Source organism: Melanerpes formicivorus, unplaced genomic scaffold, assembly GCF_026170545.1.
Source record: "Melanerpes formicivorus ecotype bairdi unplaced genomic scaffold, bMelFor1.0.p_v2 SCAF_7, whole genome shotgun sequence".
Classification (NCBI taxonomy): Eukaryota; Metazoa; Chordata; class Aves; order Piciformes; family Picidae; genus Melanerpes; species Melanerpes formicivorus.
Window position 1 is genome coordinate 24971474 of NW_027142359.1, and position 26240 is coordinate 24997713.

At 47.8% G+C, this 26240-nt stretch overlaps 1 protein-coding gene across 1 annotated transcript; it reads left to right on the forward strand.

Annotated features, from left to right (window-relative positions):
* Positions 1–263: 263 nt before the first annotated feature.
* TMCO1 (transmembrane and coiled-coil domains 1) lies at positions 264–23784 on the forward strand. Its single transcript, XM_068141502.1, has 7 exons — positions 264–407; positions 1889–1966; positions 5255–5314; positions 11236–11282; positions 11880–11947; positions 15709–15853; positions 23438–23784. Exons 1-7 carry the CDS (start codon positions 338–340, stop codon positions 23534–23536), a joined length of 567 nt encoding a protein of 188 aa, XP_067997603.1. The 5' UTR covers positions 264–337; the 3' UTR covers positions 23537–23784.
* The last annotated feature ends 2456 nt before the right edge of the window (positions 23785–26240 follow it).

Here is a 26240-nt window from a genome sequence, read left to right on the forward strand (position 1 = left end):
AGCCGCAGGAAGGAAAACATCCCTTCTCGGCCCCGCTCGCCAAGTGTCTTGTCAGGTCTCGACCCTCCGGCCCAGCGGGAGGGGCGGCGCCCCGCCGCCAGCATTGGCAACCGCCTCGCCCAATCAGAGCAGCGTCTGCTCGTCGTTGCCCCGCCCCTCGCATTTCCCGCGGCTTCTCTACCAGCGCCGCGGGGATTGGCAGCCGTCAGCTCCAGGAAGTGTCTGTCCTGGCTTCCGGCTGTTGCTAGGCGACGTGGCTCCTGTAGCTTCCGGGTGGTGGGAGTCTGCTTCCGGGAGCGCGGCGGCGTTACCGGGCTAGGGGGGTGTTGGCACCACCATGAGCACCATGTTCGCTGACACCCTTCTCATCGTCTTCATCTCCGTGTGCACCGCGCTGCTCGCCGAGGGTGAGTGTCGGGCTGCGGCGGCGCCGCCCCGTGAGGCCTGTTCCTGTTGGGCTGTGGCCGAGCGGGGAGACCTTGGAGCCGGCCCTGGCCCGGTTGCCCGGTCCGCGGGAAGGCCTGGAGCGGCTCGGATGCGGTTGGAAGGAGGCTGGCAGGAGGCCGCTTCTCGCCTGTGCCGCGTCGGCCCTGAGCGCTAGGGGGTTAAGGGGTTTGGGGTTGTTCAGAATGATGGGCAGAAAGGAAGGGAGAGTGGATGTTGGAAGGAGAGGGCGGGAAACGAAGTTCAGTTATTCGGGGCCAGCTGCGGCAGGTATGAGCACTTCGGAGGACTCTTGAACAGAACTGCTCAGTGATGCAAAGCTGGGTTTGTTTAGTCTAGAAGGAGGAAGGCAGTGGGAAGATGGAGAGCAGTTTTAAATGTGCCTGAGAGAGGACACAGGTGACTTTCTGTAGCAGTGGAAAGGATGTGTGACAAAGCACCTGAACTCCCAACGATGATGACCGGTGCTCCTCAAAAAAAGGTTTTGAAATGATAAGGAGTTGAACTAGGTGCTGCTTTTTAAGGACAGGCTGTATAGACACCATTTGGGGTAATTACAGTCAAAGCCTGCATCCTTTCTGTGGCACTGAGCTCTATCTTCAAATCGACAAGACACTGTTTGTAGGCATTCAAAGGCAGGGAGAATCCCAGGCATGATAGGATACTTCTTTTTGGGAGCCCTAAAGCATTGCATTTGGGGTTAGATGGTGTACATGCCCATTGCCTTTCACAGCACGAAGCTGTGTTGACCTCAGACATATCTGCAGCATTCCCATCTCTGCAGATGTTTACCTTTTGGGCTCAGCAGTACAGCCTTGCTGTCAAATCAAAGCCAAATAAAGTGGGGGGGGGGGGGGGAAAGCTTTGGGTGGGAGCTCAGATTAAGCTGGTCACAAGCTACTGGTTCTGTGATTGGGGCACAACTTGTTTTGATCATGTTTGAATGCAGAGAGTTAGAGGGGAGATTCTCTTGATTCTCTTCTAGCCTAATACCTCTATTTGCCTTTTCAAAATGTGCTACTAGTAAGGGACAGGCCCTGGCAGGAGCAAGAATTACTCCTCAAGCCTTAATGAGGTGCTATAAAAATGCAAAACACACACAAGTTTTTGTTGCCTTCATCAACTTCTGGTTTTAAGGTGAGCAACAGCCAGTAAATATTAGCATAAAGGAAGGAAACAAGTCCCCCCAAACAGCAATATCCAGCAGACAGCTGATAACTGCTAGAGGCATTTGTGTTATAGACACCATTGCCACATGGAACTTGAAAAGGGGATTGGAAGGAAAGTGGCACTGCAGCTTTCTGGTGATTTTTGGCACTTTTTCTATATTATGATGTGTGTTTGTAGGCATGCTGTGTATTGTGCATATGTATTTGCTAACTTGTGTCCCTATTTTTGTGGGAGGTCTTTGTTTACCTACTTACTTGCTGAGTGTTTGTTTCAGGTATCACTTGGGTGCTGGTATACCGAACAGACAAATACAAGAGATTAAAGGCTGAAGTGGAAAAACAGAGCAAGAAATGTAAGTAGTCTTCAGCCATTAGAGAATGTGTCTTGCTGCTCTTGTTAGATTGTGCTTTAGCAGGTGTCAAATTGAATGGAGTCTGGAGAAATTCCTGCTGCCTTCTCTGCTGAAGGAGAGATCCTTCTTCAGATTGGATTTATAAGGAGCCTGATGTTAAAACTTACACAAATCTGTACTGAGAGGGTTGACTTTTGTTCTTCATTTGTGTCTTCCTGGAGGGAAAGTTAGTGCAAAAACATATGGTGTTGTGTGACTTGCCTCCCTTCTTAATGTGGGGTAGGGGGGAAGTAAGAGGTCAGTGCTGACATCCTTTTTTTTCTGAAGATGAGCAGCCAGTGTCTTTAGATTCCTTTAGATGCCTAAAACAAGTTCAGAGATGTAGTTTCTTCTTTTCAAGGGCTGTGGAGAATTTGAGATCTGTAGCAAGAAAAAAAAATAGCATTGAATGATGAATGAGAGGAAAGCCTTTTATGCAGAGTAAAAGTGTTGATTAGTGGTGGAGGATGAGTAAGGGCAAAGTCATGGTAGAAAGGTCTGAGTTATTAGGCAATAGAAAAACAAATTATGCTTGTGTAAAATGGAAACAAATATAAATCATTAGGAAATAATGCCCCAGGTTACTTCCATACAGAGGAGATATGAGAGGTCTGGGAGGGGATGAATGAGGGATGGGGGAGGGAGGAAGGAAACAGGGAGCAGACAATGAGCAGGTAGAAGATAGGCATCAAATGTTAAGAGGAATGATGGGAGGGCTTGAGCAAAGACCTGCCTGTATCAGAAGCCAAGAAGCAGAGGAGAAATTCATCTAACCTTTCAAACTCCTTGTATGTACCCTACATAAGCTGCAGCCGTAAGAGAGCACACAATGACTGGGGTCAAACATGAGATGGTTTTACCTTAAAAATATTTCACCATGATGTCAGCACTCTCTGAGTGTGTGAGAGAACATTGTTGTCACTGGGTGCTCTTTCCAGTCTATCTTAGTCCAGCCTTCCCCTGGGCAAAATAAACTGATGATCTGAAGTTAGTCATGCTTGTGTCAGAGCTTTTAAGAGATGAGCTTTTGTCATCACGGTGGTATCAGATGGGGATTGCATCTCTGCCTGCCTCACTTTAATCCCACTTGGCTGGCAAAAGCGAGTAGAGTAGAATTAGCCCCAGAAGTAGTAGTTAGAGAAGTAGTTGAAACCCAGCAGAAAACTTAGTGTCCTAAGTATGCGTGTGCTGTGTGGAGCTCCAAAAGCACTTACTAGGGTTTAATCTCTGGGGCTTGATGATTGCTCTAAGAGTTTAATGCTGTTTGTTTTTGTAGCGTTCCTGATATCTAGGCTATCCGTGAAGGGAAAGGTCTAAGGTTCGTGTATCTCAGTTAGCTTTTAACCTCAGTGTTTGTTTCCTCGCCTCCCAACAGCAACAGAAAAGTAAAACAATAAGGGGTTGCTACAAATTCAGCTTTGATTTTTGTTGTTTGTTTGTTTTCCCCTCCTGTGCTAAGAAGGACAGCTGGGTAACCTGATGGCTAACTGACAACTTGCAAAGTGGACCACTTGAGCCACACCTCTCAACTGTTATCTAACACATCTGAAACAGGAAAAAACACATTCGAGACCTTTAAGCTCTCCCATGAGAGTCGTAGCAATCCTTAGGACCGTTGGCAGAAACAAACGGGCCAAGTGGTGCGCTTGAGCAGGCTTTGTTACTCACAGTCCTTAGTCTGAGAGGCACAGGTCCCAGACTGCTGCAGAGATTACAGAAAGTGGTGTGGGATACATATAGCGGTGAATTTGCAAGGCTGAAAGCTAGCTCTGGAACTGCTGCTGTGTTGTGTCCTGTGTTCCCAGGGACAGGTTTGGGAGACTGCCTGACAGTTATTTTTTGTTCTCACTGGTAGTGTCTGGAGTGAAGCTGAGGTCTGGAGGAGCCCTCTTGTTTGGGCTGGAAGCAATAGATAGACTTTTAGATAGTCAGAATGTTCTCCAGTTGGATTTAGAGTTGGGGGCCATGAAATTATATGTACTGTGGTTGGGATGGACTGATCAGGATCCCCTAGCTGGATTTGTCTTAAGGTTATGGAGGAAGCGTTCTGTGTGGACTAAGTGTGCTGGGTGTTCTGGCACCTCTCTCCAGCATTCCCTCTGAGCAGACTTCCCTGTTTTTTCCCCTTGTGCTTGCCTGCCCACCAGAGATATGCCTGTTCTTTGAAAAAAAAAAACAAGTGTCCTACTGTGTTACCACAGGAGATGGTGTTTAGGTATCTTGTCTGAGTCGCTGTGGTTTTCTCAGCAGCTGTGACTTACTCACATACCACAGGCATTTCAGAAGGTAGCACTACAAATCCTGGTGTGACTTGTGAGTCTAGCTGCCTTCATTTCAGCTGGGCTTTGAAATCGAGGCTAGGTCAGTGCTGAGACTGTACTTCATGTGGGAGAAAAGCTCTAATGCTCAGGTCTCTAAAGTGATAAGGAGACAAGTCTATTGATTAGTACAGATACCTAGAGCTTAGAGTTAAGAAGGGCTCTTAGCTGTTGTTAGACCTTAGCCATGCTTTGTCATCCTCACTTCTTGCAGTACTCTTGTTCTTCAATTCACATCTTCCTTCCTGGAAAAGCTGCTCTTGCTATCAGCAGGAGAGCAGCCCAGTTACTGGGATCACTCTGCTGGCTTTGTGTTAGCCTTTTTTGCTGCAGTGGTGGTTGGTTGCAGACGCTCGGTGAGTGTCTGATTTGGGAGTTTAGTAATTTGGAGCTTAGGCTTCTACTTAAAAACATTGGAAATGCTTCAGTGCTAATTAAATGAAGAATGGAGAGGCTGTGGCCTACTGCTTGGGCAGCACTTCCCCTGAGAATGCCTGCCTGTGAGGAAGGGATGTAGGAGAACACAGGCTTCTCTTTATTCTGCTTCCCACTGCAGATCGTCAGGAGCAGAGCTTGCCACAAAGCACTTTTCATTACACTCATCAAAAGTGCTGCCTAGTACTAATGACAAATCAGCATTTGAGCCAGAATTGCCCCCAGATTTCTCAGTTAACAATGTAGTGGGCTCTTGACAGTGTGTTAAATTAACCCTTTAAATATTCTGATATCTCATCCTAGGGTTTGAATGCTTTTGTTGTTATTTCCAAGTGCTTTGTGGAGTCAGCTTGGATAGTTTATAACTCGATGCTGAATATGTTCTTTACCATTCTTACCTTCTTTTTGTGCCCCTGCTTTCTAAAGGAGTGAAATATTTTATGTGGGAAAGGAGCAGTTATGTGCCCATGCAAAAATGGAGTATCTTTCTTTTCAGTGGAAAAGAAGAAGGAAACAATAACTGAATCAGCAGGCCGACAGCAGAAAAAGAAAATAGGTAAGACTGGAAGAGGAGCATGGTGCCCCAAGCAGGGGGGAAAGTTGAGCCACTTGTGGAAGTGAATAGCCCTTCCTTCCTTTCAAACCTGCATATTTAAATTGGCGCTAGAGCTGATTCTTGGCCTTATGACTGGGGTATGAACATGTTTGCCTTACTCCTCTAAGACATGAGACATCTAGTCTCTGGCTGGTTTTGGTCAGACACAGAGAAAGGCAGCATCACAGAGAGGAGCAGCACTTCTTTCTGCACTGGTTGCCTGTTTCTCTGGTTTAAATCTTTATATCCATGACTGTTGTGACCTGTTGTCAAAGCTCTTTGCTGCAGTGCACTGTCAGATTGCAGTAGCTGTGTGACTGCATGGTTGTGACTTCTGCAGATGCCCGAGGAGGTGGTGGGGTCACCATCACTGGAGGTGTTCAGGAGGAGACTTGATAGGGTGCTTGGTTGCATGGGTTAGTTGATTAGGTGGTGTTGGATGATGGGTTGGACTCAATGATCTTGAAGGTCTCTTCCAGTCCTATCCTATCCTATCCTATCCTATCCTATCCTATCCTATCCTATCCTATCCTATCCTATCCTATCCTATCCTATCCTATCCTATCCTATCCTATCCTATCCTATCCTATCCTATCCTATCCTATCCTATCCTATCCTATCCTATCCTATCCTATCCTATCCTATCCTATCCTATCCTATCCTATCCTATCCTATCCTATCCTATCCTATCCTATCCTATCCTATCCTATCCTATTCTTCTTGTTTCAGAGCTGAAGATGTTTGCTCATTAACTGTGCTTGGGTTTATTTAGAGTTTGATAAATGAGTTTTGCTCAGTTTTAGGTAGTGATTTCTTTTTCTGTGTTTTTTTCATTGTCAGTCTGGGTAAAGGCAACTTTTTAAAGTAGAGTTATGCTACAGCAACGTGGTGGGTGTTTAATGGATATGAGCTTTAGAATCATAGAATTGTTAGGGTTGGAAGGGGCCTCAAGGATCATCTAGTTCCAACCCCCCCTGCCATGGGCAGGGACCCCTCACACTAGATCAGGTTGCTCAGAGCCACATCCAGCCTGGCCTTAAAAACCTCCAGGGGTGAGGCTTCCACCACCTGCCTAGGCAACATGTCCCAGTGTCTCACCACCCTCATGGTGAAGAGCTTCTTCCTAACATCCAATCTGAATCTACCCATTTCTATTTTTGTTCCATTCCCCCTGGTCCTATCATTACCTGACACCCTAAAAACTCCCTCCCCAGCTTTCTTGTAGTCCCCCTTCAGACACTGGAAGGCCCCAATAAGGTCTCCTCAGAGGCTTTTCTTCTCCAGACTGAATAGCCCCAACTCCTTCAGTCTGCCCTAACAGGAGAGGTGCTCCAGCCCTCTGATCCTCCTCGTGGCCCTTTAGAGAGTTCTGTTATCTGCAGGACTCTAAAGTCAAACGTGCAGCACAGCTCTGTTAAATTATTACAGAAATTGTGGCAGGAACACTTTTGAGAGCTCCTGGGAGTTGGTTTCCTAATTCCTCTGTAACACCAGGTAGCTGGATTAGTCATTTGATCTGTACAAAGCTTGGGGATAAGTATAAACAGCTCTTCAAACAACTCTTCCTAGGTATGAAACCTGTTGTCGCTAGACTTCTGAGAGGACAGGAGCCAAAATTCTTCCTCCTCTGCATTTTCAGTTCCTAATCTTGAACAATCCCTGCACAGGATAAATGCTGCTTGGGGAAGGGGGAGGAATAAGGCTGCATTTTAATGTTGCCTGTTGCTGTCACACACGGTCCACTCTTAAGAGCGTGGCAGTGACTTGGGTTTTTTTTGCAGGGCATCACCCAAGCTGTGTCCCCTAGCAGGGAATATTTTACTTGTGTTTGGACTAAACTAATAAACAGTAGAATCTGAGGAATTCAGATGCTCCACCAGGGTGTTTTTTACACACTGAAATAATCTTGTTTTGCAAATGAATCAACAAAGCACAAAGGGACTAAGAACAGAACGAAGGAAATGACCACTGATTTTGTTTGCTCTGGTGCTTGCTGGCCAAGAGTAAGATACTGAGAGTGGGGTTTCTTTTTTTTTTGTTGCTGTTGAGGGTTTGGTTTGGTTGTGTTTTCTTTTTTCTTGCAAATGCTGCATATTTTCAGTATCTCATTTGTTTTCAGGCAAAGCTGAATTCTTAGTGGTGAAAAATCAGTCCCTAAATGTCAAGCTGGACCCCCAGAAAAATGACTTACAGCTGTTAAGTGCTTTTGAAATCTCTGATTCCAGTAATTTGCTGGATGTTGAATCATTCTGCAAGATGTAGCATTGTGGTAACAGCCAATTTGTTTGAGATGGGTTTCCTTTAAGTCTTGCCATTCTGTTAAAAGAAAACCAAATTAGAGTGAACTGAGGCTTTAAAGATAAGTCACAGCTGTGGTACAGACCTGCCTCAGTTTCCATCTGTTTTGTGCAAAGAATAAGGCAAGGGCTGTGTGCATGACATTACTTGGTTGTGTTAGGGAGTGATTTATCACAGTATCACCAAGGTTGGAAGAGACCTCAAAGATCATCGAGTCCAACCTGTCACCCAAGACCTCATGACTAGACCATGGCACCAAGTGCCACGTCCAATCCCCTCTTGAACCCCTCCAGGGACGATGACTCAACCACCTCCCTGGGCAGCACATTCCAATGGCTAACAACTCTCTCTGTGAAGAACTTTCTCCTCACCTCGAGCCTAAACTTCCCCTGGTGCAGCTTGAGACTGTGTCCCCTTGTTCTGGTGCTGGTTGTCTGGGGGAAGACAAGAAACCCTTCCTGGCTACAACCACCTTTCAGGTAGTTGTAGAGAGCAATGAGGTCACCCCTGAGCCTCCTCTTCTCCAGGCTAAACAATCCTAGCTCCCTCAGCCTCTCCTCACAGGGCTTGTGCTCAAGGCCTCTCCCCAGCCTTGTTGCCCTTCTCTGCACACGTTCAAGTATTTCGATGTCCTTCCTAAACTGAGGGGCCCAGAACTGGACACAGGACTCAAGGTGCGGCCTAACCAATGCAGAGTACAGGGGCACAATGACTTCCCTTATGCACATGCACAAGAAGGTAGGGTGAAAGTTGCCTGGGAAAGCTTAATTTGCTGTTGACTGCTTATCAAACTTTTAAGTGTGAAGTGAATCAGCTTCATTCATAGAGATTCTAAATCGCCTTCCACACTGTTGAAGTAGAACACCTCCAACATCACGGTGCACCCTTGTGGCATTTCAGCTTAAGGAATGTGACTGTTGGATGAAACTTTGCTACTGCTTTCTGCATCTGTGTGCTCCTAGAAGGAGAGACAGTGGCATTCCCTGGAGTCCACATGAGTGCTAGGTAGGCAGCAAACCAAAATCACACAAAAAAACCCCAACCAACCAAACCCAGTGCTGGCAGATATCATTGCTGTGTCCTTGTGGTTTGTGTTCCCATGAGCAGATGATGATGATGATTTTGGACTCCAGGGTGGTGCTTGTCCTCTGTGCCTCTACCTAGCTGTATAGCAAAGTACCTAAATGCTGCTTATGTCTGACTTGAGCAGGAGCACAGCACTTATGTAAGGTGAGAGGACAACCAGAGCCCCTTTGTTTTGAATTTGTAGAAATGGGTGAGAAGGAGGTCAGGTGTATCAGGGGATCAGGGCTGTATTCTTTATCCCAGTGTGACCTTTACCCATCTAAATAGATGGTTAGGTATGCAGCAGAGGGGAAAAAACAACTATTTGTGCCAAATGGGATTCCTAAAGAGCTGGCCTGTGGCTAATGAAATTTCCCAGAACAAAACTCTTCACCTGGGTCAGGAAGCAGGTGTGTGGAAAGTTCCTGCTGGGGGGTGGTTTGTAGTTAGAAGCAACTGTAAATAGCAATGAGGGCTCTTCAGAAACTGGTTTGGGATGTTGCTCTTGCTTTTCATAACACCACAAGTTCCTGTATTTAGCAGGGCCTTGAAAGATAACTGTTCAGCTTCTGTGCTGTGGGCCGCCTGTACTTAAACTTCAGCAGGGACCCACTGGGCAACTCACATGGTGGATAGCCCTTGGTAGTCCTTCTGCATCACCCCTCTCTTCACTCACACTGTTGTATCATAGTTTCATTCAGGGTTGGAAGGGACCACAAGGATCATCTAGTTCCAACCCCCCTGCGATGGGCAGGGACACCCCACACTAGATCAGGCTGGCCAGAGCCTCGTCCAGCCTGGGCTTAAACACCCCCAGGGACGGGGCCTCGACCACCTCCCTGGACAACCCATTCCAGGGTTTCACCACTCTCATGGTGAAGAACCTCCTCCTCACATCCAGCCTGAATCTCCCCACCTCCAGCTTCATTCCATTTCCCCTAGTCCTATCACTACCTGAGATCCTGAGAAGTCCTTCCCCAGCCTTCCTGTAGGCTCCCTTCAGATACTGGAAGGCCACAATGAGGTCACCTCGGAGCCTTCTCTTCTGCAGACTGAACAGCCCCAACTCCTTCAGTCTGTCCTCATAGGAGAGGTGCTCCAGCCCTCTGATCATCCTTGTGGCCCTTCTCTAGACATGTGTAATAGGGGCTCCAGAACTGGATACAGTACTCCAGGTGGGGTCTCACCAGAGCTGAGTAGAGGGGGAGGATCACCTCCCTCGACCTGCTGGCCACACTTCTCCTGATGCAGCCCGGGATCTGATTGGCTTTGCGAGCTGCAAGTGCACACTGAGAGCTCATGTTGAGCTTTTTCTCCACCAGCAGCCCCAAGTCTCTCTCCTCAGGGCTGCTTTCCAGCCAGTAACTGCCCAGCCTGTATTTGTGCCTGGGATTGCCTCGACCCAGATGCAGGACCCTGCACTGTTTTTACATTGCTTCATTGTTCACATCCTTACCTCAGCTAGGTGTTGATTCCAAGCAGTGGCTGCCCCTCTGGATTCTCAGTCTGAGAGCAGTACAGTGTCCAAGGGATAATGGGGACATGGGACAGGAACGGTGGCAGGTGGTGGATAACACTTGAGACCAGATGTGACCGTTTTAGGCTACACCTTTAAGAAAGGGACAGTTAGTGAAACACTCTGGCTGAATGTTTTGGTGTGAAAAGGGAAAGAAAAGATGGTTCTAAACGAATTTTATTGGTAGATCAGTGGGAATGCAACTTTAGTTGAGTTTGTGTGTCAGTCTGTTTCAGTCCGCCTGGACGGCTGTGTCTCTTTCTGTGCTCAGCTGACCTTCAGCTAATGAGATAAGATCACACTAGAGTAGCCCTGTAGTGAGGGGCATGGAAAATGCACTCTCAGAAAACTGGAAGTTTGTGGTGACTTGAACAGATCACATTTCCAAGGTAGTATCTTTAAAGTATTATATCCACAGCATAGTAACACATTGCTGATGTAGAAACCATCTTTCCTCTTTGGAGAATGTTTGAGGTGTGACAAGGGTCCCAGATTTATTACCAAGACCAGCAGGATGTTAACCTGGCTGAGTTACAGCTCTCAGCTCTGTGTTTTGGAGTCCCTTCTGCCACCTCCCAGGTGAAATCCTGATAGAATGTATTTCTAATGATGAGCCTGGTGTGCAGCAAATTGGGACTGCTGTCTTTCAGAGGGGTGGGATAGAGGCACTGCCATTGTTTTGTGGCAGTGTGGCTGTGGCACTGTGTCAGTTGGTTGAGTCAGCAGATTTGGCATTCTGTATGTTTCTTTCCAAAGTGCTGATTGTGTGGTTCTAGCCTCCTCCTCTTTTGTGTCTGCTTTGCTGCATGTTGCTGTGATGGAGAAGTCGTTGACTGTGTACACTTTTTCACTTTGTACTGTCTGGCAGAGAAAGCTGGAGTTGGTTTTGGAAGTGTTGTTTGTGTGGAGAGCCAAGGAGGTTAAGCCTTCCTGGAAATGAAAACACTCTGATTTCTAGGTTGGTAATAACTGATTATAACTGTTCTTGTTTTGGTATTTACAGAGAGGCAAGAAGAGAAACTGAAGAATAACAACAGAGACTTGTCAATGGTGAGAAAATTAAAGGCAGTCCTGACTGCTGAAGATTTCACTCAGCTTTCCAGCAGAAAGACTGTTCAGTTGGCAGATGTAGCAGCTTTTCTACTGATAAGCCTTTCAGAATTGTCTGTAGCAGCTACAGACTTCAGAATGAGCCACAGAGTTCTCCATCAGTCACTGCCTCGTCTCATGCCCAGCCGTAGCTATTTTCATCTTTTGGTCTTCCATGATGTTTTCAAAGTAGAGTTAATTTGCCTGACTTCCCCTGCTAAATTATGTCTTCCTAGCGATCTCCTGCTGATGGGTTGCATAGGTTTAAAGTGAAAAACAACCTGTGGGAGGTAACAGGACAATTCTTGAGCACTTTTTCTTTGCCTTGAAGCAGCTCTTCACATCAGTGGTCCACTCTGGCAGTCTTTGTACCCAGCTGTTGATTAACTTCCTCTTTGGGGGGACTTCTCCAGTCACTTTTCCAACTCCTTGGGCCTTTTGGGTATCTTTCTTTCCTTCTCCAGTGATGCTGTATAAAGCCTGCTCTTAAAGGTGTGATCTCATAATGCTTCAGAGCAGGCCTGTTGTCTTGATTGTCTCTGGTCTTTCTACTTGCAGGTTCGGATGAAATCCATGCTTGCCATTGGTTTCTGCTTCACCGCCTTGATGGGAATGTTTAACTCCATGTAAGTATCAACTTCCTGCATCTTGCATAAATTTTCATTGTGAATATATTCTCCTGAAGTGTTACAGTGACAGAGTCCTTCCAAGAACCATCACTAACCTGTATAAAACAGATCAGTATTTCATACAAAGATAATTGTTGTTTGGTGACCACACACTTGTTCTGCTCATGGGGGAATGCTGCATGCTGAATGCAGTCCAATTAAACCATTTTCATTTAATCTCTACTACCCTTTCTTCTTGGGAACATCTTTATTAGGGCAAGTTTGGTAGATGTCAGGCAAGCAGCAACATTCTTCAGCTTTTTTTGGCTGGGCTATAATAGCGTGGCCAAAGAATGCTCCTGCAAGCAAAACTGGGTCAGCTCTTTTGCCCGTAGAAATGAGCTATGACTGCAGAATTTGTTGTTGTTCTACTTAAGGTAGATACTAACAGGGCCAGGCATGGACTCTAATATTCCTTTGCTTTAAAAAAACCCACATCTGGGATAGGTTCAGTTTTAAAGAGACAAAATAAAGCCAGCTGGTTTGCATGGTTACAGATAGCAAAACTGCAAGGCTCTGCTTGACTTTCAACACTTGACTCAGTCTTTCAAATGTGAGCTTCCTGGAGTATGGCTTGGTGTAATCTTTGGGGGACTGCTTTGTATCTGGGCAATGTATTTGTCCTGCAAACAGGAATTTGCATTCTTGAGCACCAAAACCTCTGGCCTGTGTGCTGGCAGTCCCTAGGATACTGTCAGTTGTTATTTTACTGCAGATTTGTGGGCGGATAAATTGCGAATAACAGAAGTGCCACTGTGTGGACTATTCATTCAGCTTAGTCAGACTTCAGCATCTAGCATTCTCTGGAATGCTGTGACACTGAGCAGAGGAGCACAGTGCTGAAGAACTTTCAAATTTGGGTGCAATCTTGAGTCACTAATGTCTCCTGTCACTGCAGCCCTGAGCAGGGATGAAGTGCAATCATGAGTCATGTGCCCAGCCACACGGTGTCTGTGGATGATTTATAGTGCTGCACCTGAGGCCTTGAAGTGCTTGCCTAGCTGTTTGGGTGCAATACAAACACCACCACCTCTGCCCCTCAATCAGACTAGAAAAACAAAAGCCAAAACCACAACAAAGAACCCTGCCCCTTATAAAAACTCAGCCCCCAGAAAAATCCCACCTTTCTCTGCCCGCTTTCCTGGCATGAGAAAAGGCAGTTCAGAGTAGGCTGTGACTCATAGGTTTTACAGGACTGTAAGTTCGTTAAGAGCTTTTAGGAAGGAATTGATTTTGGTATAATCCTATGTGGCTCTTCCTTCCATAGATATTAACCTAAAAAAACCCCAGTTTATTGGTTTCTTCTTCTCTAAGGCCACCAAGTTTACTTGTCTTGTTCCTGTGTTGAGGGTTCCTGCCCACAGAGGCCCCACTACTAGACAGAGTTGACAGGAAGCTTTTGGGCATATCTTTCCTTTAACTGCCCCTTTCCCTAGAGGGAATATGAACAGCAGGAGTATCCAGAGAGCTCAATGAGAATTCTAAAGGAAATTGCTTTCTTGCTAATAGCTGCAGCTACTGAATTAAAATCTATAGATTTGCTTGTCTGCCCTTTGGGGCTAGATAGTTAATTTTTTGCTCCTGGTCTCAGTAGAAGGTAACAGGTGCACTTATATATGGACAGCAGCTTGGTGGGTTGAACCTGCACTGCCTGAAGCTGCTGGATTTGATGTAGTTCTCACTTACATACTGTCATTCTTTTGCCATGGCATAAAGAGCAGCTGCTTGTTTCAGGTGGAGATTGGTCTCTTCTCCCAGGCAATCAGCACCAGAACAAGAGGACACAGTCTCATGCTGTGCCAGGAGAGGTTTAGGCTGGAGGTTAGGAAGAAATTCTACAGAGAGAGAGTGATTTCCCATTGGAATGGGCTGCCTGGGGAGGTGGTGGAGTCACCATCATTGGAGGTGTTTAGGAGGAGACTTGATAGGGTGCTTGGTGCCATGGTTTAGTTGATTAGGTGGTATTGGATGATAGGTTGGATGCAATGATCTTGAAGGTCTGGTATTCTATTCCTATTCTATTCCTATTCTATTCTACAGTTGTGAATTCAGGAGGCTCTTAGGCTCTCTCCGGGAAGCTGCTACTGGCAGGGCTTCCATGTGGGTGTGGGAGGAAAAGGGTGGCTCACACCTGCAGTGGCTGTAGCCTCATTTGCTCGCCTTTCCTGTTCTTGAATGAGTTCATTGCTCTGGAGGTCAAAAGGAGCAGGAATTGCATGGAAGTAGCATGATGTGCTGACCTTTGGACAAGTAACTATGCATACACAGCTGCTTTGTGGCTGGGCACCTCTGCCAAGTGCCAGCTTAGCCAAAATGGAAATTCCTGTGTTGACCGGCACGCTCTCGCGCCGTCAGCGGTAATGGGGCAGCAGGGTGGATCATGCTGGAACGACATGTGTCAAGAAGGCTGGTTCTTAACCATCCTTGCAAAATGCTGTGCTGAAGATGAGCAGCTGAATGACTGTTGTGTCTCAGAAGGTAAACTTAGGGCGGTGAGAGGCGTAGCGGCGGTGGCCTCCAAGCAGATGGGATTTCTCCTGGGGGAGAAATCAAGCTTCTGTGTGTCTCAGTTTGTCTCTTGTCATGAACTTATTAACACAGTGAATTCTCAGCCTTGCTCAGAGCCATGCATTTCAGTGCCTCCTCATGACAGCTACAAAAACCTGCTGGAGTTAAAAGCAGCTACCTCGGGGTCCTACTGCTGAAGTACTTGTCATTGTCACAGCAGGAATAACGCAGCATTTTAAGCCGCTGGGGGATGTTACAGGGGGATAAACATCCGTTCCTAGCTCTTTTGCCAAACTGCCTGTGAGATGTAAACAAAGTTGGCGTGTGTTTGAGCTGTGGCTGTGTGAATGCATCTCCACAGGAAAGGACGCTCGTTGAGGAGCTCTTGAAACAAGAAACACCTGCTAGAAAATCAGCACACGCAGAGAAAATAACATCCAGATATGCACATGCTGATGAGGCGTCGTACACGCTCACTTCAAAAGATCAGGTCAACTGTCTGGCTTGGGAGAAATCTTTGCAAACTGTCCAGAATTCACACTCTGCTTGATGCCCTGGAATGTGAACCTGGAGGAGTTCCAGAAGCAGAATAGCTCATTTGGAATATGCGGTCTCATCCCGCCCCTGCGCTGCCTTTGTCTTCAGAGCTAAGGCAGAGAAGGCTGTCAAAGGCCATTCTGTGGATGGCTCTCTTGTGCATCCTTCTTGTGCTGAAAAGTATTGCTGCTCCAGAAAAGATTCATGTTCTGCTTAAAGTAAAAATGCTCTTTTGTTTAAAGCAGAGCCCATCTGCTTGCAGTTAGTGCAGTCCAGCAGGGCAGTAGTCATCCATCTTTTGTTCGTGTGCTGACTGTGTTCTGGGAAGTGATCTGCAAAATTTGACTTTTCAGTAAACTGCAAAACACCAAGATTTTTATGAACTGACAGCTTGTCTGGGTGTTCAGTTCAAACACCATGAAACACTGTCTCTGACTATGCTAAACCTGATACTGAGGGCAGCCACATACCCTGTGGATGACTGGATGGAGGGTTTTGTGAGAGGAGGGAGGCTTAATATATATTCAGGTGGGCTGGAGAAGGCAGCATAGCTTTTTAGGCTTGTGTGTGATCTTGTCTGCTCCAGTGGCCTGTTGAAGATGCTCACTTGTTCTTTCTGTAGCCAAACACTCTTACTGTCCCAAGTTGTGATCTCTCTTTCTGCTCTCTTCCAGATTTGATGGCCGAGTGGTAGCAAAGCTTCCATTTATCCCCCTCTCATACATCCAAGGTATCTCCCACCGCAACCTTCTGGGTGAGGATTACACTGACTGCTCCTTCATCTTCCTCTACATTCTCTGCACCATGTCTATCAGACAGGTGAGTACCTTGCTGTGTCTTGCGTGCCTCCAGCAGGGAAAGCACATCTCCAAGAAGAGCCTATTACAGCTGTCCAGTTTCTTGCATACAAACTTTGTCTGTTTGTGGTTTCTGTGTTTGCCTTCACTCCTGTGCTTCAGATTCAAAGCAGCTCTAGATGGGGATCATAGAAGCAGCCACTGGCCTGAACCAGTGTGGAAGACTTTGACCAGAGACTTGCACCAGGGTGCTTGGACAGAATTAGCAGAAGAGGGCTCATTCTTTAGGTGTGCATGTCTGATAGCCTTGTGGATTGCCATACCAAGAGACTGCCTCTATCAGAAGCCAGTTTCTAAGTCTTTATTAGAATAAACCTTTATTAGAATAAACCAAACCAGGTTGGAAGAGACCTTCAAGATCGTGTCCAACCCATCAACCAATCCAACCCACCCAAACAGCTAACCCATGGCACCAAGCACCCCAGCAAGTCTCCTTCTGAACACCTTCAATGACGGCGACTCCACCACCTCCCCGGGCAGCCCATTCCAATGGGCAATCACTCTCTCTGTATAGATCTTCTTCCTAACATCCGACCTGAACCTCCCCTGGCGCAGCCTGAGACTGTGTCCTCTTGTTCTGGTACTGGCTGCCTGGGAGAAGAGACCATCATCAGCCTGTCTACAACCTCCCTTCAGGTAGTTGTAGAGAGTGATAAGGTCACCCCTGAGTCTCCTCCAGGCTGAGCAACCCCAGCTCCCTCAGCCTCTCCTCACAGGGCTTGTGTTCCAAACCCCTCACCAACTTTGTTGCTCTTCTCTGGACTCGTTCCAGCAAGTCAACATCCTTCCTAAACTGAGGGGCCCAGAACTGGACACAGTACTCGAGGTGTGGCCTAACCAGTGCAGTGTACAGGGGCAGAATGACCTCCCTGCTCCTGCTGGCCACACTGTTCCTGATGCAGGCCAGGATGCCACTGGCCCTCTTGGCTGCCTGAGCACACTGCAGGCTCATGTTAAGCCTACCATCGACCAGTACCCCCAGGTCCCTCTCTGCCTGGCTGCTCTCCAGCCACTCTGACCCCAGCCTGTAGCACTGCATGGGGTTGTTGTGGCCAATGTGCAGAACCCAGCACTTGGATGTGTTCAATCTCATGCCGTTGGGTTCTGCCCATCTGTCCAGCCTGTCGAGGTCTCTCTGCAAAGCCTCTCTACCCTCAAGCAGATCAACTCTTGCGCCCAGCTTGGTGTCATCTGCACACTTACTGATGATGGACTCAATGCCCTCATCCAGATCATCAATAAAGATGTTAAAGAGCACAGGGCCCAGCACTGATCCTTGGGGCACACCACTGGTGACTGGCCGCCAGCTGGATGTGGCACCATTCACCACCACTCTCTGGGCTCAGTCTTGCCTCTTAGTAATTGTGACTTTTGCAGTAATAGGAGAAGGAAGTATAGCATTTTCAGGGGAAGCTTCCTCAGTGGCTTGAAGTTCTGCAAGAAAATGAGGAAAGGGTTAAACCTGTTCTTTTGACTTTGCCCTTCCTGGTTTTACTGACTGCCTGATTTTTGTCAGTCTGAAGAACTTCACCTTTAGTGTTGAGTCTCTTCCAGTGTGAGGGATTGACATAAAATGGGGATCTGCTATGATGTCAAGAGTAGCTCCCCAGCAAAGCTGGTTGGTCACATCTTTTGGATGAGAGCAGAACCAGTGAGGATAGGGAAAGAAGTGCCTGTTCAGAGAGAATCACTAGCAGCTTAAGTGGCAGAATGGCTAGTGAAGACAAGTGGACCTTCTCAGTGCAACCAGAAGTCTACTTTGCCAAATTTCCCCAGAGGGTGCTGGGGATAAGTTAATAGACTCTGGGGGTTGGCTGAGTGCTGGTGCAACTAGCTGCAACTTATCTGCGTTTACATTCCCTTTTTCTTTGATTCACTTCCTGGATTCTTGATGCTTTTCTCCTTGACTGGCTTTTTGCTTTTCCTCAGGGGTGCTGAGGGACATAGAAAAGCTTAAAGTAGATCAGCAAAGGGAAGTGGTGTGTTGTGCCAGCTGCTGTCAGAAGTTTGGATGAGCTGATGGCAGCAGCTTAATGTTAGAGCATTCCTTTAGTCACAGAGTCCACACCTAGTGAATCAAATTCTCTATAGCCTTCTGTATTGGGTCCTTGCATTGAAATGGATCTGTGTCTGATCTGTGTGAAAGCAGATCATGAATTGTAGAATGTCATGTTGAAAGGGTCACCTGGAGGTCATTTGGCCCACTGTTCACTCCAGGCAGGGCTAGGTTCAGAGTACCAAAGATCAGGGGCTTCCTTATTCTCTTTGCTGCAAGACAATTCTTGTTTCACTTCTCAGTAACTGAAGCGGTGTTTAGCACCTTAAAGGAATCACAAAATGGTTGAGGTTGGAAGGGACCTTAAAGATCATCTGGTTCCAATTCCCCTTCTGTGGGCAGGGACCTCCCACTGGACCAGGTTACATAAAGCCTCAATCCAGCCTGATATTGAAACACTTGTAGGTGAGACTCTTCTAGCTCTTAGGATCATCTTCCTGAATTCCTGGGGTACTGTGGTCTGATGCTGTTCCTTCAGGCAACTTTACCTGGCTCTGCTCTGTGTTACTCACCTGTTAGATGAAAAGTCCCTTCTTTCTAGTAACTAGAAAGCACTGTCAGCAGGATTTTTTTGCAGCCATTGGCTTGCTGGGGGAACTCCCTTGCTGAAAAATCCCCCCCTAGATTCATTTGTTTTTGTCCCAAAATAGAATTCCTGTGGTTAGTTCTACTTGTGGGCATTTCCTGATGGTTCCTGTTGTGAAATAAGTAGACAGGATGAACTGAGTGATGGTCCAGGCTGGTTCTGGGCAGAAATGCTGAGCTGCTTGTAGTGAGTTGGGCTTTCAAGAGAAATTCTGGGGAACAATGGATTGCCCTTGTGCTTGAGAGATCATGCTCATGGCCCTGCAGAGGCAGAAATGACCTTATTGCTTTGGGGAAGGGTGGATTTGCTCTGAAGTGTCAGGTTGCAGTCTTCATAGTGCTGCCTTATCTATGTGATTAAGTGTACCTGCTGATCTCCAGCTGTTAGGCAGCTCAGTTTCTTCCTCCTTGCTGCATGAAGGGAAGGGTAGAGACCATCCACATTAGTGTTTGGAAAACTGGGAGCTGAAATTGTGATAGCTGGCATCCTGCCTCTTGCCTTTGTTACTGTTTGAAAGAACTTGGGTGATAACAGCATGGGAGAGAGGACTCTGAAGGGCTGTGAGAGGCCTGCTGGGAGAGGGGAAGAAAGTAATTAAGGGCTTAAAAATGGTGCCAAAGACTTGCTTTTGGTGCTTTCAGTGAGGAGGTGAAAGCTTCCTGACCCTTGGTGTTTTATGTGTGCACAAGGGGAAATCTCACCAAGTCAGCTTCAAAACAGCTGTGAGCCCAAAGCAGGAGAGCTGATGTGGGAGCTGGTGTCTGGTTTGCTGCTGCTGACACAAGAGGAGAAAGAGTGGAGATGTATCAAAAGTCAGGGAACAGGTTGCAAACAGGCTAAGATGACCATATATGCATCAGCCTTCCCTTAAATCCCAGAGCTGCCTGCAAAGGGATCAAAGGCAGGGAAGAGAGATGTCCCTGTAGAGGAACTCCTGTGTGTGAAAAGAGTGACCTGGAGGGAAATGCAGGGGAGTGTGTGAGGGTGGGGGAGACTGACTGGATGGTGATTAAACTGACATTAGCGGGATGGGTAACAGCAGCATCAGGCAGTCTCTTCATGTGGTCCTCAGGCATGTGAGGGTGATAAACTCTTCAAACAGTGACTGGGAAGCTTGCTGCCTGTGACCTGGCCAGCATCTCCCAAAATAGTCAGCTCGCCGTGAGTAACTTCCTTTGCGCTGTTCCCAGCTCTCCCTGGCACGTAAATCCTGTCTCCTAGTTCCTCCTGCCTTCCTGTTTGGAGGGAGGAGGGTTGCTGGGAGAGGCCTTCCAAGGGTCCTTGAGATGCTGGGTTTCAGCTGGGAAAGTCTGCTGCTGGGCTGGGTGGGAGGCATAATGTCAGGGTTACATCCTTTGTCCCTGCTCCTGTCTCGGAGCTCCCAGCCTTCACCTGTGCTGTTTGTGAAGAGGAATCTGTGCTGATCTTCACTTCCCTTTCACACGTCTGAGCTGTAGATTAGGCTGCTCCTCTCTGGAATGTCTTCCCAGTGGGAAGGGGAGCCAACAATTATCCCTGCTTCCAGGAGTGCACTTTCCCACGCAGCCTGGGCTTGGAGCCACTCGTTGCCTTGTATGCATGTTGCCCTTTTTGGGTTTGAAGACAAAAGCAGAAGCAGCTCCTGTCCTTCCTGCAGACATTTAAGGAAAACTCAGGACACCTCAGATGAGAAATTTGGATCCTTAGTCGCTTCCCTTCCTGCTCCTGAAGGTGGTTATCCTGTTTGTGTTGGAGGTAGACTCTACAAGCTTCCTTGTGCAGTGCAGCCCACAGCGGACAGGAGAGATTTCTTCTGGACCTTGCCCATGCCTGGTGTTCCCAACTATGTAGACTTCAGGATTGCTGTCCAGCATAACATATTTTACAGCTAGTGCAGGAGGCTGCCTGCCTTCCATAGCAGGGAGGGAGCTGCTGTGGGAAGCTGGACTCCATGATCTTAAGTTCTTCTCCACCCTAAATGATTCTATGATGATAATGCTAAAAGTGACTGAAGTCTTGAATCCACAAACAGAGAAGCTGCCTTCTGTCTTCCTCTTGGGACTGATCAGGCAGGTGGAGACTTCAGCACCACAGTTCTCTGCTTTCTTAATACTTAAAGGACCAGGCAGGAGGCAGTGCATTCTTCCTTGCATCCATGGATGCTGTGCTAGGATCTCGAACAGGAGTGAACCAGCACAACGCTGGTAGGATCCTGGTCCTGCTTGCTGCTGACTCTGCAGCACCCTCTGGTGTTGCTGACTTTGTTCCTTAGCTGCTTCTCTTGTTTCTCTATTTCAACTGAGGATGCTCTGAGAAGAGGAACCACTCAAAGGAGTATCCCACACTGAAATGCTCTTATTTAGTTGCTGTCAACCAGTGGCTAATTTATGTGGACCATGGACTAAATCTGATGCAGTTCCTTTTGAAGTGTTCCCCTGCTCTACTTTCATGTTTGTGTGTGGATTGAAACTTGCTCTTTCATAGTTTCATAGTTTCATTCAGGGTTGGAAGGGACCACAAGGATCATCTAGTTCCAACCCCCCTGCCATGGGCAGGGACACCCCACACTAGATCAGGCTGGACAGAGCCTCATCCAGCCTGCTCTTAAACACCCCCAGGGACGGGGCCTCGACCACCTCCCTGGACAACCCATTCCAGGGCTTCACCACTCTCATGGTGAAGAACCTCCTCCTCACATCCAGCCTGAATCTCCCCACCTCCAGCTTCATTCCATTCCCCCTAGTCCTATCACTACCTGAGATCCTGAGAAGTCCTTCCCCAGCCTTCCTGTAGGCCCCCTTCAGATACTGGAAGGCGACAATTAGGTCTCCTCGGAGCCTTCTCTTCTGCAGACTGAACAGCCCCAACTCCTTCAGTCTGTCCTCATAGGAGAGGTGCTCCAGCCCTCTGATCATCCTCGTGGCCCTTCTCTGGACACGTTCCAGCACCTCCAGATCCCTCTTGTAATAGGGGCTCCAGAACTGGACACAGTACTCCAGGTGGGGTCTCACCAGGGCTGAGTAGAGGGGGAGGATCACCTCCCTCGACCTGCTAGCCACACTTCTCCTGATGCAGCCCAGGATCTGATTGGCTTTGCGGGCTGCAAGTGCACACTGAGAGCTCATGTTGAGCTTTTTGTCCACCAGCACCCCCAAGTCTCTCTCCTCAGGGCTACCCTCCAGCCAGTCACTGCCCAGCCTGTATTTGTGCCTGGGATTGCCTCGACCCAGATGCAGGACCCTGCACTTGCTCTTATTGAACTTCATGAGGTTGGCCTGTGCCCACCTCTCCAGCCTGTCAAGGTCCCGCTGGATGGCCTCCCTTCCCTCCAGCGTGTCTGCTGCACCACACAGCTTTCCATAGTCTCCACCTGGTATGATTCCCATTTCTTTTAAATTTAGCTCTTGTGGAATTCTGAAGCTCTGCCTGCCTTTTTGGCTTTCCCCCTTCAGTTTGTCTTCCTTCCATGATCTAAAAGTTAAGATCATTATGACCTTGTTGTCTGATCTATCCTGACCGTTATTCTGGAGAGGACACTCAGATTTAAGAGAATTCTCCTTCCTCTTTTTGTTGTCTCAATAGCCAGGACACAGCTGGTGACATGAGGAGGACACAGGGGTGGGGTGGGGTTTTTTTTGGTGTTTTGGGTTTTTTTCTTTCCTCTGCATCAGTTGTCTCTGTTTTGCTAGCACAGCAGGAGCAGCATCTTGAGCTGTAGTTGCTTGCAGTGAAGGATGAAGCTGGAAGAGCTGCTGTCTCTTTGTAGTTGCACTGTTGCAGAAATTAAAAGGAATTTCACACAAAAATCATGAAAAGCATCAAATATAAAAATTCCACTGTGAGACCTTCTTGCTGTCTACAACTACCTGAAGGGAGGTTGAAGCCAAGAGGGGGTTGGTCTCTTCTCCCAGGCAACCAGCACCAGAACAAGAGGACACAGTCTCAAGCTGTGCCAGGGGAGGTTTAGGCTGGAGGTAAGGAGAAAGTTCTCACTGAGAGAGTTGTTAGCCATTGGAATGGGCTGCCCAGGGAGGTGGTGGAGTCACCATCCCTGGAGGTGTTAAAGTGGGGCTGGGACGTGGCACTTGGTGCCATGGTTTAGTCATGAGGTCTGTGGTGACAGGTTGAACTCGATCTTTGAGGTCTCTTCCAGCCTTGGTGATTCTGTGATTCTTGGCTAGTGCCTGGCTCTGCTGCTTACTTCTTTCCTTGTTTGTTGTTTTCCACTGAAACACCCTGCTCAGATGCAGATGAGGTCATCCCAACAGTCAGTTTGGGGCTTTTGCTGCATGTGTCCTGTTAGAGTGCATTTCTCCACCGAAGCATTGTTCTGTCTGCATCACCAGCTTTCATGTTCATTCTGTGCCTAAGCTCCTGGCTTGAACTTGGCACACGCTCTGCTTGCCATCTTGCTGACCCAAATTCCAGCTGCATTAGGAGAGAGCCTTCCTTGCCAGCTTGCAGACCCTCAGGCTCTGATGGCCACCACCAACAGTGGTTTCTGGAACTTGTGAACCCCCAGGGCTGCTTTGGTGCTGCCCATGAGCATATGTCAAGAACCTACTCCTGACTGTGCTCTGCAGTGAAAATGCAAAGGGAGCTGTTGTGTGGAGAGATGTTGAGGTACCTGCCAGCTGACTGTGGTGTATAGCCAGAGGTGAAGAACCTTCAACCAAAATGTGGATTTAATGATCATAAGGCACTTGTTGAGGATATGAGTGGCCCAGCTTGAACTGTAGCCATTATGGAGGGTGGCCTGGCTCTGTGCTAAAGGTATGAATAGGGACAGAGGTCTGGTGTATAGCAGGTAAGGCTATGTAGGTGAGAATCTGTTGCAATGAGAGGGGAGGTTGTACTTGTACTTGTTCTTTGTCTCCTTTGTCACAGTCTGACACTACCCTACCTTTCTGTTCTTGTTTTTGCAGAACATCCAGAAGATGCTTGGTCTTGCTCCTTCCCGGGCTGCCACCAAGCAAGCAGGGGGCTTCCTCGGACCACCTCCTCAGGCAGGGAAGTTCTCCTAAAGCACAATTACAGCCTTCTTTGAAAGATCTGACCAGTGCACAAGACTGCCTTTGGGAGGTAACAAGATGAGATTCTGCACCAGGCTCTGCACGTCCCAAACCAGCCGATGCAGTGTTGGCCGCGGTCCTGGAGACATCTTCCGTATGAAGCATTCTAGCAGCAGTCGTTTGCTCATCAAACCAAGAAAGGTCTCAGAAGATAACTTGACTTTCTTGTTTCTGAGAAATAAATGGCATGGGCATGTTCATTTGGATGTCTCTTAATTGTGCTGTGGGACAAGTAGAAATGCATTGATGTAGTGCAGTTGATTTAGTGTGCAGCACAGAGGTGAACTCGGGAGAGCAAGTGTGAGATCTGCTAAGCAGGCAGTTGGGAAAATGCAGACCAATCATGCTGTGAAGCAGGCAGCCAGGCAAGTAGGTGTGCTTAGTTCTCCCTTTGCAGAACTTCCAGCATGGAGGGTGAGGTTTTTTTGTTGCCTCAGGTGACTGCAAGAATCTGCCCCCGTGCCAGGCTGTCCTAGGAGGTGGCAAATGTTTCTGTGTGTACTTACTGTCTGCCTGTGGCTTCCTGGCAGAGCACCAAGCCACAGAGGTTTTTTTATGGCATTATACAGCTTCTGTAAAAGTTGCTTGCTTAAGCAGAATCTGCACACTTACAGGAACAAGCCTGGCTTTCAAATGTGAGTGAACTGTGAAATTATCTCAGTACCCTTCACTGCTGCTGAACCCTCTGTTGTTTGTGTGGTTGTGACAGCAGCATTTCTGTTCATGCTTCTCACTTTACTGCTGAGCAGGCAGTATCAGTATGCCTCTTAAAGAGCTTCCTCCTTGGGCCAGGAAGCTCCTTACACTGTCTTCTGCTTCACCAACTGTCTGCACCAGCCTTGCTGGCTGGAACCTACTTGCCTTGTTTAGGAGGGGTGAATAACTCCTGCTGCCACTCACAGAGGCTGGCAGACTTCCTGAAGCAGGCAGCACCCTGAGGGGATATTGATTCCTTCCTTCTGTGACCAGAGGTTTATCATGTGGTCGTTTTGACTAGGTGCATGGCAAAGGGATAAATGTGAAACACCTGATGTCAGCATGGAGCAGGTGCAGTGCCCTATTAAACACTCCGTGGTGGATTAGTTCTCACTAACAATTATGTGGCACCTTTATGGTCTTATTTAAAGATAAATCAGGAGTGTAGAACCTCTCTTCAATGCTCCACCTCTCTGAAATGAGTATTTGGCAGGTAAAGGAAAGCATCTGATGCATTTTTTTTTTTACTTACTGCTGTGTCTGATTGTAGCTACAACCTTCCATGGGGAGCAGCCCCTGTAGGATAATTCCTGCTTCCCTGTGTAGCCTCTGAAGGGTCTGATCCCACAGAAAACCCAGAAACACCCTAGCCTGCATGGATCAGCACCATTGATCAGCCTTTCTGCACTAGTTTGTCCTGCTGCACATGGCTGCTGGGTCCAACAGGATTGAGCCAAGACAAAGCTGGTGAAGGGTCTAGAGAACAAGTCTTATGAGGAGCAGCTGGCGGAACCTCATTGTTTTCTACAACTACCTGAAAAGAGGTTGTGGGTGGGGATCAGTTTCTTCTCTCTGTCACCTGATACTAGAAGAAATGGCCTGAAATTGTGCCAGGGGAGCTTTAGGTTGAATATTAGGCATAGGAATTCTTTCTATGTAGTAGTCAGAGTAGTCAGGCATTGGAACAGGCTGCCCAGGGAGGTTGTGGAGTCACTGTCCCTGGAGGTGTTCAAGAAATGAGTGGATGTGGGCCTTTGTGATAGAGTTTAATGGGCAGAGTGGTGTTAAGCAGGTAGTTGGACTCAGGGGTGGAGGTCTCTTCCAACCAAAACAATTCTGTGATTCTCCAAGACAGCCACATCTGATCAAGCTTAACAGCAAGCTGCACCTTAATGTCTTCAGATGTGATGTGTGCTTCAGTAATCTTCCCTCCTGCTGTCAGAAATTCTGCCCTCTGCCAGTGTGGTTACATCACACCAGGCTTTGGCACCTGGGGAGAGAAGTATTTGTACCTCTAAAGGTTACCTGAAAATTACTGATCTGTTGCTACATTCTGGTTGCTTTCTGCTGTCATTTCTTTGATACAGTAGTTCCCTGGGGGTTGTTAGTCATCATAAAGACCTGAGAACAGCTTTCTGAAGCTCAGACAGCGAGGGGACTGAATTACAAGAATCCTAGAATGGTGGGAGTGGGAAGGGACTACTGGACATCAAGTCCATCCTCTCTGCTAAAGTAGGGTCACATTTAGGTAGGTTTTGAATCTCTCCAGAGAAGGAGACTTCACAACCTCTTTGGAGAGCCTGGTCCAGTGCTCCAGCACCCTGATAAGAAGGTGTTTCCTAATGTTCAGGTGGAACCTCCTGGGTTCCAGTTTGTGCCCCTTCACCTGTCACTAGGAAGCACTGAAAAAAGCTTAGCTCCATCCTCTTGCCCGCTACTCTTTAAACATTGATCAGATCCCCTCTCAAGCTGCTCGTCTCGAGATAAACCAGCCCCAGATCTCTCAGCCTTTCCTCCTCAGAGATGCTCCAGTGCCCTCAGGATCTTCGTAGGTGAGAGTGAAAAGCAGCCGTGACCACGGACACTCCGCGGCGCCCTTGGGCAGGACATAGTACCTCCGTGCCGCCAGGGGGCGTCCGAGCTCTGGGCAGGGCGCGGGTCCGGTGCCTGGCGGGGCGGG

What these genes read in the sequence shown, in the direction of transcription:
- TMCO1 (XM_068141502.1), top strand. Translation starts at nt 338, where the DNA reads ATGAGCACCATGTTCGCTGACACCCTTCTCATCGTCTTCATCTCCGTG. An exon ending in GGAAAAACAGAGCAAGAAAT is followed by an intron (nt 1,967 to 5,254) that starts GTAAGTAGTCTT and finishes CTTTCTTTTCAG; the next exon opens with TGGAAAAGAAGAAGGAAACA. An exon ending in ACAACAGAGACTTGTCAATG is followed by an intron (nt 11,283 to 11,879) that starts GTGAGAAAATTA and finishes TTCTACTTGCAG; the next exon opens with GTTCGGATGAAATCCATGCT.